This window comes from Brienomyrus brachyistius, chromosome 15 (assembly GCF_023856365.1).
Source record: "Brienomyrus brachyistius isolate T26 chromosome 15, BBRACH_0.4, whole genome shotgun sequence".
Taxonomy (NCBI): domain Eukaryota; kingdom Metazoa; phylum Chordata; class Actinopteri; order Osteoglossiformes; family Mormyridae; genus Brienomyrus; species Brienomyrus brachyistius.
This window is the reverse complement of record NC_064547.1, coordinates 2031275-2043325: the sequence shown is the minus strand read 5'-3', so window position 1 is coordinate 2043325 and position 12051 is coordinate 2031275. Positions and strand designations below refer to the sequence as shown.

The 12051-nt window shown below is 46.5% G+C and overlaps 2 protein-coding genes across 7 annotated transcripts in view; one reads left to right on the top strand and one right to left on the bottom strand.

Moving 5' to 3' along the window:
* Positions 1-8331, top strand: part of eps15l1a (epidermal growth factor receptor pathway substrate 15-like 1a) — a 34893-nt gene extending 26562 nt beyond the window's left edge. For 3 of the 5 annotated variants that reach the window (XM_048976039.1, XM_048976038.1, XM_048976037.1), the window contains one exon: positions 2972-3344. In XM_048976039.1, the coding sequence (XP_048831996.1) occupies positions 2972-3118 (147 nt within the window). In that variant the 3' untranslated portion in view covers positions 3119-3344. Of the gene's footprint in view, positions 1-2971; positions 3345-6459 lie in introns of those variants that run through there. The other 2 variants (XM_048976040.1, XM_048976041.1) reach the window with 2 other exon arrangements.
* Positions 8332-9011: 680 nt separating this feature from the next.
* On the bottom strand, positions 9012-11738 carry klf2a (Kruppel-like factor 2a). Of its 2 annotated transcripts, none has more exons than XM_048976044.1 (3): positions 11613-11738; positions 10112-11042; positions 9012-9989 (listed from the first exon to the last, which is right to left on the bottom strand). In XM_048976044.1, the coding sequence occupies exons 2-3, from the start codon at positions 11025-11027 to the stop codon at positions 9814-9816; spliced, it is 1092 nt and encodes a 363-aa protein (XP_048832001.1). In that variant the 5' UTR covers positions 11028-11042; positions 11613-11738; the 3' UTR covers positions 9012-9813. The 2 variants fall into 2 exon arrangements, with proteins under 2 accessions (XP_048832001.1, XP_048832000.1); XM_048976043.1 differs by lacking the exon at positions 11613-11738 and adding an exon at positions 11324-11606.
* Between the last annotated feature and the right edge of the window lie 313 nt (positions 11739-12051).

Below are 12051 nucleotides of genomic sequence, written 5' to 3'. Positions count from 1 at the left end.
TCCCTCCACCAAAGGTCCACATGGTTGCCTTTGTGCTTTTTTTTGTGTTTTTCCCTCTGGGTGTCGCGGGCCTCACCCACGCCTGTGGAGCACCGCGACACACAGAGCTTAGCGCCCCCTAAAAACAGCGGCCTGTCGCTCCGTTTCCCCTTCGCTGGTAGCAGCAGCAGCAGTATCACTACTCAGCTCTCAGTCCTGAGTTTACCCGGCATGTAATTGGTGTGCATTCCAGTGCCATGCAGACGTGGCCCGTCCTGGGCTTCTCCTGCTCTCTCTCTCTCTCTCTCTCTCTCTCATGTACCCCCCCAAGCTTTTCTGTGTATCTGGGGGCCTTCTGCTTCACCACTTAGCGTTTCCCAGCTGAGAATGTCCAAGATGGATGCTGTGCCAGTAAACTGGCCACTTGCGGTCGCGCTGTTGGGATTGGTAGCGGCCTTCGTCTCTGGCTGGGTGGTTAAGAGAACGCCCCCCAGTGGTCCCTGTGAATGTGATCTGCATGTGGAGAGAGTGTCATGCGTGCCCCCCCCCCCCCCCGTGATCTGCCCCCCCCCCCCGCATGTAGTCACCGTCATTCTCCTCTGTTCTCCTCACTCGCTCCTCGTTTATCGTCAGCAGAAGCAGGTCTAGGTGTCTGTTCATGTTATTCTCAGCAGCTCTTTGCTGTCACTGTTAAGTGTATGTGCTCTGTTAACAGCTTTTTCTCATAGGAACCAAGGCAGGTAAGCCGTCTGTACGGCCGGGTGTGTGTGTGCGCGTTCGTGCCGTCCGCGCGTCCGGGTGTTTGTGTGCGCGTTCGTGCCGTCCGCGCGACCGGAGTGTTTGTGTGCGCGTTCCTGCCGTCCGCGCGGCCGGGTGTGTGTGTGTGCGCGCGTTCGTGCCGTCTGCGCGACCGGGGTGTGTGTGTGCGCGTTCGTGCCGTCCGCGCGGCCGGGTGTGTGTGTGTGCGTTCGTGCCGTCCGCGCGGCCGGGTGTGTGTGTGCGCGTTCCTGCCGTCCGCACGCGGGCCGGGGTGTGTGTGTGTGCGCGCGTTCGTGCCGTCCGCGCGACCGGGTGTGTGTGTGCGCGCGTTCGTGCCGTCCGCGCGGCCGGGTGTGTGTGTGCGCGCGTTCGTGCCGTCCGCGCGGCCGGGTGTGTGTGTGTGCGCGCGTTCGTGCCGTCCGCGCGACCGGGTGTGTGTGTGCGCGTTCGTGCCGTCCGCGCGGCCGGGTGTGTGTGTGTGCGCGCGTTCGTGCCGTCCGCGCGACCGGGTGTGTGTGTGCGCGTTCGTGCCGTCCGCGCGGCCGGGTGTGTGTGTGTGCGCGCGTTCGTGCCGTCCGCGCGGCCGGGTGTGTGTGCGTGCGTGCGTTCGTGCCGTCCGCGCGGCCGGGTGTGTGTGCGCGCGTTCCTGCCGTCCGCGCGGCCGGGTGTGTGTGCGCGCGTTCGTGCCGTCCGCGCGGGCCGGGTGTGTGTGCGCGCGTTCGTGCCGTCCGCGCGGCCGGGTGTGTGTGTGCGCGTTCGTGCCGTCCGTATGCAGGTTTAATGAGCATATTTGCTTCAACATATTTGGATGTAGTAATACCTTAGGCCAAAATGCCTGTACATTTGTAGTTATAATACAGAATATTTATCTGTAAAATGGCTACAAGACGCTGAACAGCATGTGTTCTCACATATTTAGCATGAAGATATTTGTGACATCATTGCTACCTCAGGTTTATTTTTTATCGTTTGAATGAGAGATGAAATTTAAAACGTCTCTCTGTTGCCAGTTAAATTCCGCATTTAACCACCATTCCACATGGCATACGTTTATAGAGGGGTGTGCGTGGAGATACTGATATATAGCCCTGATTCTCTGTCTCTGAAGGCATTTAGACACCTCTGCAATTTGCAAACCGTATCACAAGTGGTCAGCATTCCTTCGGAGGTGGCTTTTGGCTTTGACACGGGTCCTGTGGCTACATGCTAGGCTTCACGTTTTCACAGCTGTGCATGTTAATGTAAGAACCTGAAACCAGGCCTGCAGTGAGCTCCCTGAATTCAGCTGGAGTTTCACGGAAGCCTGCTGAGTGGAACCGGGTGAAAAGTGCCTGTACAGGTGCTTCCTAGGAACGTATCGCAGTTAGGGGAACAAAGGGTGCGTGCGTGCGTGCGTGAGGGTCCGTCCGTGCATGTGAGGGTCCGTCCGTCCGTCCGTGCGTGCGTGTGAGGGTCCGTGTGAGGGTCTGTCCGTGCGTGTGAGGGTCCGTCCGTGCATGTGAGGGTCCGTCCGTCCGTGCGTGCGTGTGAGGGTCCGTGTGAGGGTCTGTCCGTGCGTGTGAGGGTCTGTCCGTCCGTCCGTGCGTGCCTGTGAGGGTCCGTCTGTCCGTGTGTGCGTGTGAGGGTCCGTGTGAGGCTCCGTCCGTGCGTGTGAGGCTCCGTCCGTGCGTGTGAGGCTCCGTCCGTGCGTGTGAGGGTCTGTCCGTGCGTGTGAGGGTCTGTCCGTGCGTGTGAGGGTCTGTCCGTGCGTGCACTCTCAAGGAGCCGCTTAAGTACATAAAGCTATGCTTTCTAATTGATGGGCTGCTCTGAAGATGGGGTTAATAACATGGTCAACAGATTATTGGTATCTGATCTTTGTGACATGAGTTGTAATCAGTTGGCAAGTCAGCTGATCATAGACCTGAAACAGCAGCGTTTCACCTCCCGTTTCCTAGAGTGCAGCTGGTGTTCCCATAACCCAGTCCACTGTCATTCCCAGCATTCCTTGTCTTCCTTTCCCAGCATTCCCAGTTGTTATTCCCAGTGTCCCTTGTTTCCCGACTGTTTTCTTCCTGAATGCCTTAATACTCGGACTAGAAGCGCAGAAGTTCAACTTGTGTTCAACCTGTGTCCTACAGAGTAATCATGGCGACGTCGTCCCGTCATCACGCCCACTTTTGAGAGCCTGCTGATTGGCTCCCGGAGCGAGTGCTGTGTGTAAAGCCCCCGTGTGCCTTTCTGTCCCCCCCAGTTTGGAAATGAGGCCCAGCAGCTGGAGTGGGCGAAGCGGGAGAGCGAGCGAGCAGAACGGGACCGGCTGAAGAGGCTGAGACAGCAGGAGCAGGAGGACCTTGAACTGGCCATCGCACTTAGCAAGGCTGAGATGTCCAACGCGTGACCCGCGGCCGGGGGCAACCATCACAATCTTCTGGGGGGGGGGGGGCTGTGATCTGTGAATGAATGTGGTATGGGCTGTATAAACTGTACAATAGTAGTCAAGTGATGTTTTTAATTTAAGAAACTTTTGTTTTCTGCGCTTAAGAGACCCACCGGGCACATGAGGGGGAGGGAATGTGTCAGAGCGCAGGTAGAGTGCTGTACATGCCCATTGGAGGGGGACTGGGGGGGGGGGACTGGGGGGGGACTCGCGTGAAATGGATCATGCAAGTTTGTTGACATGGATAAGCAGTAAATGAGAAATCAGCCTGTGAACAAATTGTACAGATCTATATTTTTTCCTTCAGTGCTGGCAGGCGTCTGTCTGCATGCTGTAGATGCCCAGGAACTAAGGAAGGTGCTGTACATGTTTGAGGTCGCAGAGGCTGTTTGAACATGTGAAGGTTTCCTAAGCAATTTTAAAATACTATTATATACTGTGTTAAGGGACATAGCGTTAGGGGGCAGACATTTGTGGGACTTTTGGAATATTTTTACTTTTAAAGGTTAACACTTATTTTTTCCAGTTTGAGAATCCTTATCTCTTATTTTTTGGAAGCTTGACATATCTTGAAAAGGGATCATTAAAAATATTTGATATGTATATTAATGTGTCTCCCCCCCCCACCCCGAAATGGTGGTTGTAGCCTATGCAGGAAGGCTGTACCTGAAATCAAGCACAAGAAAGTCCCACTGAAAATGGCCAGAATTTCATTCTTACTAATCATTAAGCATTTCATTTCATCATGGGTTTTTTTTTTCCCTCCCCCAACATGCATTTCAGTAGTGAACAGAGTGATTTCACGGAATTCGTTATGTTGCATTGCTGGAGGCTCGGTCATGATAGTCAGTTGGGGCCCCCCACGCTTTGCTATGTATGACGTTTCAGCCATTTTGAGTTGTGTACTACTTGAATATCATTTTACGGTACTGGGTGGAGCATCTTTAAACCCGTCCGGTTAACGAGTAGCTGTGTTTTCATCGAGGGAGATGGACGGGAAGGAGTAGCTGATGCCTGTCTGGTTCGTTTGCTCTGTCGTCTGGCCGCTCGACGTAGGAATCGCACAGCTTCGCTGAGCCGGGTGTGAAGCTGACCTCTGTCAGTCGCTGCTGCCTGGATCTCTCTGGAAGTTCCTTAGGCACACAACAGCCTCGTTGAATGGTGAAGCCACCTGCTGCATTGATGGCTGGAGCTCACTGCTGCTTTGTATGTCCGTTGCTTCTCCTTGATCACTGTCGTCACTCCAGACAAAACAGCCCTTCTCCAGCGTGCCGCTTCCCAGACGTGTACATAGCTGAGGTCGGTCTGTGTTCGCCTTCCTTCCGCAGTCTGTTGTTCCTAGTTGTGGTGTTTTAATCACAAGGAGACACTTTCCTGATGCCAATACACTTTCAGTGTTTTCTTCAGTACTAGTGGCTGCTTGTTGCCAATGGCCCCTCCCAGTCCTTTAACATCAGATTAAAAGTGAAATAACCTGAGCTGACTGCCAGTGCAGTCAGGCCTTGCATCTGTGCTTATTTTCCGTTAAACCTTCTGTTTTCTCCCATTCACTGGTACAAAACACTCCCGATGGCTCAGGTTGCAGATCTTAGGTAACACCACCACATTTTTAGCATTTCCACTAGGCTTGTGAGAGTTTTTTTGCTGTCTTTAAGTACAGTTGTGCAATAGTTTTTATTTCTCCGTGTTTGTATTTGAAGGATAACTGCAATGTTTTTTTTATTTTTGAGATACTTTTAAAGATCAGTTTTATCCATTTTTATGTTATCTTACCAGATGTATTGGTCAACTTGCCATTTCGTACCATCAGACAATAATAAAAAGTGGATTTCTCTCCTTTTCAGCTTTTTCCTTTCCACTGGTGCATCCGTTATTAATCCCTCTGTCCTTCCTGCCTCAAACTACCTGTAGGTGACACCTGCGTCTGTAAATGCCACTGTCATGCCCAAATACCTATGCTGTATACAAACTGTATATTATGTCTGTTATATTGTGGAAGAAAAATAAAAATGTGTAACTTAAAACATTTAAAATGATTATAATGATATTAATAAAAAGCTTGGATTTCTCTAGAATTTTAATTCTCTGTTTAATTCATGATTAATAAAATGGCTGAAACTTTTCTTAGAGATTGAATGCAAATGAGAAAGATGAGACACAGTGTCTGTATGTATGTTAACATAATTGCTCCAGTGGTGTACAGAGAGGCACTAGGACAGGAAACTGTCCACAAACAAAGGATGCTGTGAACGTCAGCATAATGAAAGGCAAACAATAGACTGAAAACATACACACCAAACATGCGTGTTTATATTTACATGCAGTTTGTCATTGGTGGCTATATGTCCGTATTCCAATTATCGAGTTGCCAAATTGTCTATATGTGTGCCTGTGTTATGGTGTACGGTGTGTGTGTGTGTGTGTGTGTGTGTGTGTGCGCCCTGAGATGGGTTGCCCCCCCCCCCCCCCCCCCCCCCCCCCGCTTGACTTTATGTGCCTTTGTACACTTGGAATGTCCAGTAGATTGGCTGTGATTCTGCATGATACTTTGATTAAACTGGTTAAATTTAATGGATTAAAGAAAAAATTCGCTCAGAGCAAGTGTGGGTTCATGTAGAGGAGCTGAGTATATTTGAGGATGCAGATTTAAGTTTTATTTCCAACCTGCTGGAGCAGAGGTGACAGGCGCTCACAGGAGAATGGTCGTTCTGGCCACATTCCTGCTATAGCTTAATGATGTAAAGATGGCGGAGAGTGTGGAGTGTCCCTGAAGGGTGGCAGACACGGTGAGTCAGATCTGCGCAGGGGCCTTCGCTGTCAGTGCGGCAGTTCACACACTGCAACGCGCGGGTGGTGTCATTTTCTGTCCCCGCTGTCTGCTGTCACAACAGGAATGTCGGTCAAACTGCTTCCGAATGCTTTTCTTTACTGTTTTTCATGTGGGCTGATCTCACTCACAGGTGCTTCTTCTCTTGTGCTTAGTGTAAATTCCATGGGCTCCGTGAGAAAATTTTCAAGTCAGTAAAGGAGACGGTAGTATATTGTGGTTTTTTGGAATGTCCCAAAGTGTTTTACAGTGCAGTTACATCTAGGGGATCCGGGACAGTGAGTATAACTGAACCACAATAGTAAATATTACTAATGTGATTTTCCTGAACTCTTAAAAGAAAAATATTGAGTGATAAAAACTTATCTGTAATTATCAGATGGCAAATTTGGATGTAATTTTAAGGCAATGTTTTTGATAAGATAATCCTATTGCTTTGGACACTCCGAGAGCATTTTGTGTTTGCTCTTTGCAGATTGTCATAATGTGTCCCAACACAATGGTGTGTGAACTGCAGGACCAGACCCAGCATGGAGGCAAGTAAGAAACAACAAGTGAGGAAGAGGATTTCCCTACCAAGACGAGGATGGTAAATGTGGCCACGTCTCTCCTACTTCTGCCTTCCAATGCTGACAGAAACTCTAAGACCAGTGACATGCTTTGTTTTTTCTATTCTATTTGTTTGGCTTTTCCTAAAAAAAAGGTTAAAAAAAACTCCAGTAGATGGCAGCCTTTTCCATGGTATTCCTGCTTTTTATCGCTGCGGACCTGCGTATCGCTCGCGGCGTTTTGCTGCACATTACAATTGAAAATGCACTCAGTGTAGGATAGTCCTTAAATATTGAAACACATGTCTAATGTAAGTGCTCTGAAAACTACGGCGATAATACAGCAGCACTGGTAAATGCAGTGAGAATGAAGTTGGTTTTCGGGTGCGACGAGAAGGTGAATTTCAGCTGGCAGTTTAGGCCAAACTATCACAGAGAAGCACTACAGCACCACTATCACGTGCAGTGTCTCCGGAATCTGAGCCCCTTTGATCTGCGTGTCATTTTACACATGGTTTCTAAATTCATTTTACAACATTTTATTATAAGACCGAACCCCAACCCCTGCTGAAACTTTGTTTTTATTGCCTGCTTTTTGGTTTTTATTAACCGACGTTGGATTACTTATTAAAACTCTCCAAAGTCTAGCTGTTAAATTCGACTGCTGAAATGCTCTATTTCTGCTCTAGCTAGCAGTTATAACAGGGTGACAATCCCTTTGAATAAGCTTTCTCTGGATTGTAATGCATTCATAGGCTTTAATATTGGCCATCACAATGCCATGTTTCATATCTGCATGATTTTCCCCAAATTCGACTCATTTATAAGACAGTGTTGCATTGTTTATCATTAGCAAAACAATGGGATGGAAGTGATAAGTAAATTAGTATCTTTTGACTCAGATGTTGCTTTGGAGTCCATGATGAATATGGTAATTCTCTTCATTTTTTCTAGTCCTGTGTAGACTGTGCATTACAGGTAACCAGTATGCCTAATGTACCCTGAAACAATCTTGTCCCTTACAGTCCTACGGATTGTGTGCGTTCCAGTTCCTAGTGCAGTGATCACTCTTCATTTTAAAATGATGGGCTGTGTTCAAGATGACAAGATCTTCCAGCATTATGCTCATGTGAACCTGAAATGTGCAATGTTCGGTAAATCTGCGGTTCTGGTTAAGCCGGGCGATCACATGATGTGATCGTGCAAATGCATGTATAGTTGAAGCCTCCTTTGCGTCTGCGTGGAAACTGGGCCGGTGCCCCTAACCTGTAGGCCACGCTTCAGATGGTCCACACTTGCGAGTGAAAGTTGTAGTATGGCTTTTTTTTTTCTTTTAAAATAAGAGAAATGAGAGTTCTTCATTTTTCACTTGACAGAGTTTTCTATAATTACTCATTTTATTTCCTCTTTTTGAATTCACGTAAAATTTTTAAGTAAATATTATTTAGTGGCAGCACGTTCTGAGTTGCTGATGTTGCACATTTTCTAACCGGCTGCTCTTACTTACACACACAGGTAGATGGAATGACTTTTCTACATTTTTGGGTTGGTTATGGTCGCCATCAACGCATCTTGATATTCACGTTAAAGCAAACCCTTATCTGTTAAGATGAACGGAGAGTGGTTGGTCCACCTTCAGCATTTGCTTTCAGTCTTACTTGAATGATTAATTTAATTGTCTTTATATTTTTATTGTGATTGCCAAACTTTTTTTTTTTTTTTTACCATTAATTATGTTTATTTTGAAATACACTTTGTCTGTTGGACTGCTTAGAGTAAACTTAATTTCGCCAGCCTGCTCTTTTCTGATTTTGAAACTTTGGTAATTGTAAAGTGCTTCAGTCTGAATATAATAAATGTTTAATCACTATAATCCCCAAATCCACCCTGGTTAAGCCTTTAATGTTCCTTGAAGTTGTAATGACGCTCTGTGAAATAGGAATTTGCTCGTTAAAACATGTTTACAGTTTAAAGGAATATGTCTTTGCCCTGGCGTGGCAACTGTAAATTTTATAACTGTCCTGTTTTAGATTCACGTTTTGTTACCATGAATTTGATCACTTATTACTGTATAACGAAGGCAGGGTTCGTCTCTACAAAGGAACGCGGTACCCCCATGACGATCCCTATCTATATGCAGTCTCTGTAATTATGTAAATACGGCGTTTGTATTTATAGACAGGAGCCACATGCTGCTGCCCTTTGCCTTCTTGCAGCTGGGAAACATTATAGTATAACAACACCATCATCTTCATCTTCGGTTTTAAACAGCAAGTTATAGTATTTCCTTGAAGACAATTAATAGCCTTGCTTTATGCTAGACTCATGTTTGATGCGTTCAACACAACTTTTAAATCTTTGTGCAAGTCATCCATGATAATCTGCTTATTGTTCTAGAATAATCCAAGGCACGCAGCTAACAATGCTCCCGATGTGACTGCCATACACATCTTTTGAAATTAACGCTGAGCCATAAATATACTGTCAATTTATTTTAATATGTACATAAATTATACATTATTTACATGTTCAATTATTTACATGAATATAAAGATTTCAGTCTGAAGACAAATTATATACATGTTTGTAATGCACAAGAAATGTAGCCCTGTGTCAATAGTGTAACTTTAGTCTGTAAAAGACCTGTGTGCCCTTTCGTTTAAATAGAAGAATTTACAAATTTAAAGACCCTGACGTCATAAAATATCCAATACAAAAACACAATTAACATTCAAGCCGTCAGGCCAGAAGGCAGTTTTAAGAAAAAAACGTTGTCTTTTAAACTTATTTCTTGTGCTGTTTATGATTTTATCAAATATATATATAAAAACATTTTTTAACTCACAGACAATATGGAATTGGTAAGTTATGTAAGACGTTGGATGGAAAGGCACTATTGAGACAATTACACCATTTTAGCAATGTACACTACATTTCACGTCTGGTTCCAGTTGCATCAGAGACGTACTTAAGGCCAGCTTGGCAGACTAATGTGTTTGCGGAAAACAAACACTGCACAGTAACACAACAGTCGTCAAACGATTTTCCAGGGAGGGAAAAAAAGTTTTTTTCTTTCTGAACCAAAGTAGTACCAGCTACATTGTTTAATATAATATTTATATATAAATGCAAAGTCAACAGTCCTCTGTTTTTGTCTTTAAAAAATTAAATTAAAACAACAATATAATTCTTTGAAACATTTTCCACGTTCATTTGTTCAGGCAGTCCGAAGATCAGCGGCTGCGGCCGCAGTTATAGAGTCCGGGGGCGCAGGGGGCGCTTCACATGTGCCGCTTCATGTGCAGCGCCAGGTGGTCGGAGCGGGAGAAGGCGCGTTCGCACAGGTGGCACTGGAAGGGCCGGTGCCCGGTGTGCTTGCGGAAGTGGCGGGTCAGCTCGTCGGACCGAGCGAACTTCCAGCCGCAGCCCTCCCAGCTGCAGTGGTACGGCTTTTCTCCTACGCCCAGAAAAAAATCATACATGAATAACGATGCATTTATCAAGACTGTGATGAACTGCATGTCAGGGAACAACTAATATTCGTACGATTAATATTAGAGATGAAAGACGCTTCCTTACCCGTGTGCGTCCGGTGGTGGGCTTTTAGGTGAGAGCTCTTGGTGTAAGTTTTCCCACAGCCGGCGAAAGTGCAGGTGTGAGTCGCGGTGCGCTTCCGCGGCCAGGAACGGCGACCCCTCTTGGGCTTGGCATCCAGCATCTCCAGCGGCGAGGACGGCGGCGTGAGCGGCGCTCTCTGTCCCCCCGCCTGCATGCCGTGGCCGTCGTCGTATAAGCCGAACTGGTGCGAACTCTGGTAAGGCAGCTGGATCTGTGGCGGCTGGCTGAGGTGGCAGTGAGGGAAAGGCGCGACGGGGGGGTATCCCTGTGCGAAGGTCATGGCGCGGCACATGTGGGACTGGCCGTCGGAGCTCATCAGGTCGTCCGGGCTGAGCGGCGGAGTCATGTTCCCGGCCGCCTGCGGGGAGCTGGCTAATCTTGGCTGCTCGAAGGACATCATGCACGAAACGTTGCCCTCTTGTTTGATTTTTGGACAGCTCTGAGCGACCATGCCCATGACTGGTCCGAAACTTTCCATGGATGGTTCCACTTTGACGTTGTCTGCAAAGTCCTGGTTAGGAAAATTCGTTGAGGTGACCACAAACCTTCCCTGAACGCTGTTGGTAGGCATGCAGTAGGTGTCGACCTCGGATCTCAGAAGCTCCGACATGAGACTGCTGCTGTACGGTGGTGGGGGGTTACTCTGCTCGGACACCGAGTAGGCAGCTGCGGACTGGTACAGGCTGCTGGCTTCTGCCAGCCTGAACTCGGCTCCAGCCCCCGCATTCAGCGCCGCCGCGCTTTCCGAGCCGGTGGTGTTCGCGAGAATAAAATCCAGATCCAGATAATTGCCCAGATCTTCATCGTCTTTCCTTCCTAAGCAGTTGTCCATGTTTGGTACAATGTCAGGCATGGAGCAACTGGAATGCGGATTCATTTCAGTTTTCCAGCCCTGAGAAAAAAAAACAGAAGACTAAATGTTAAAATCAGAACAAGTACAACAGCAACAACAAAAACAATAATTACTAGTATTTGCAGTTTTAATAATGAATTGTATTTAACATCTTTTATTAGTGACGTGTATTTTTATATAAATTATTCATGTATAAATGTACATGTATAATAGTTATAAATGAAACACAAAATAAAAATCCATATATTATTTCCATTCACTCGAATATTCAAATCACACCCTAAGTACAGTCTATTTATTTATGGAAAAAATCAACTCACGCTTTGCCAGATTCTGTCCTTTTGGCTCGCAAATGTTGAAATCGATGGTAAAATGGTCTCGTTTAAGGCCATTTCCACACTTTGTCAATGAAAAAAAGAAAAGTATTCTACGGCAAAAAGAACTGTCTCTTTTTGTCTACGAAGCTAAACGAACTTGCAGACGTAGCATATAAGTTAGGTCCGCGTGCCGTACTGTCTGAATGCTGTCTGGAGTAGTACAGCCCAGAGTCCTCCTTTCTTAAGGACTAGTGTTTAGTCATGTACAAGTTTGATTGGTAGGATAACCTACCTTATAAATATTGCAGCTAAAATGCTGGACCAATTGTAAACGGAGGAAACCCGTTCAGGATGTAAGTCAGTCAGCAGGCGTCCCTAAATTTAGCAGTGGTATATAAGGCGCCTGTGAGCCGCTGCTGTCTTTTACGCAGGGAAGAGAGCAGCTTAAATCATGCCGAACCTCCCACCGAACTAAAACACAAATGACGCGCTAGGACCAGCCCCCCTTTTCGGCTGGAGGGGGGACTTCATAAGACTGAATACTTTTTGAGATCGAATCTGTTGTGCATTCAGTATAAACAATACACAATGTGTATGTTATATGGCTGTAAAGTATCGATGATTATAAAAATGCTACATTTTAGGTAAATATAGTACATTGTAAATTTTGCCCAACATTGTATTTTCTCTAGTGGTGCATATCGATGACTTTGACTAATGTACTATGAGAG

Excerpts from the sequence above, each read along its gene's own strand:
- klf2a (XM_048976043.1), bottom strand. The coding sequence starts at position 11,395 with ATGGCCTTAAACGAGACCATTTTACCATCGATTTCAACATTTGCGAGC. Across the intron at positions 11,043-11,323 it reads AGGACAGAATCTGGCAAAGC|GGCTGGAAAACTGAAATGAA; the intron begins GTGAGTTGATTT and ends TTTTTTTCTCAG. Across the intron at positions 9,990-10,111 it reads CCACCACCGGACGCACACGG|GAGAAAAGCCGTACCACTGC; the intron begins GTAAGGAAGCGT and ends TTCTGGGCGTAG.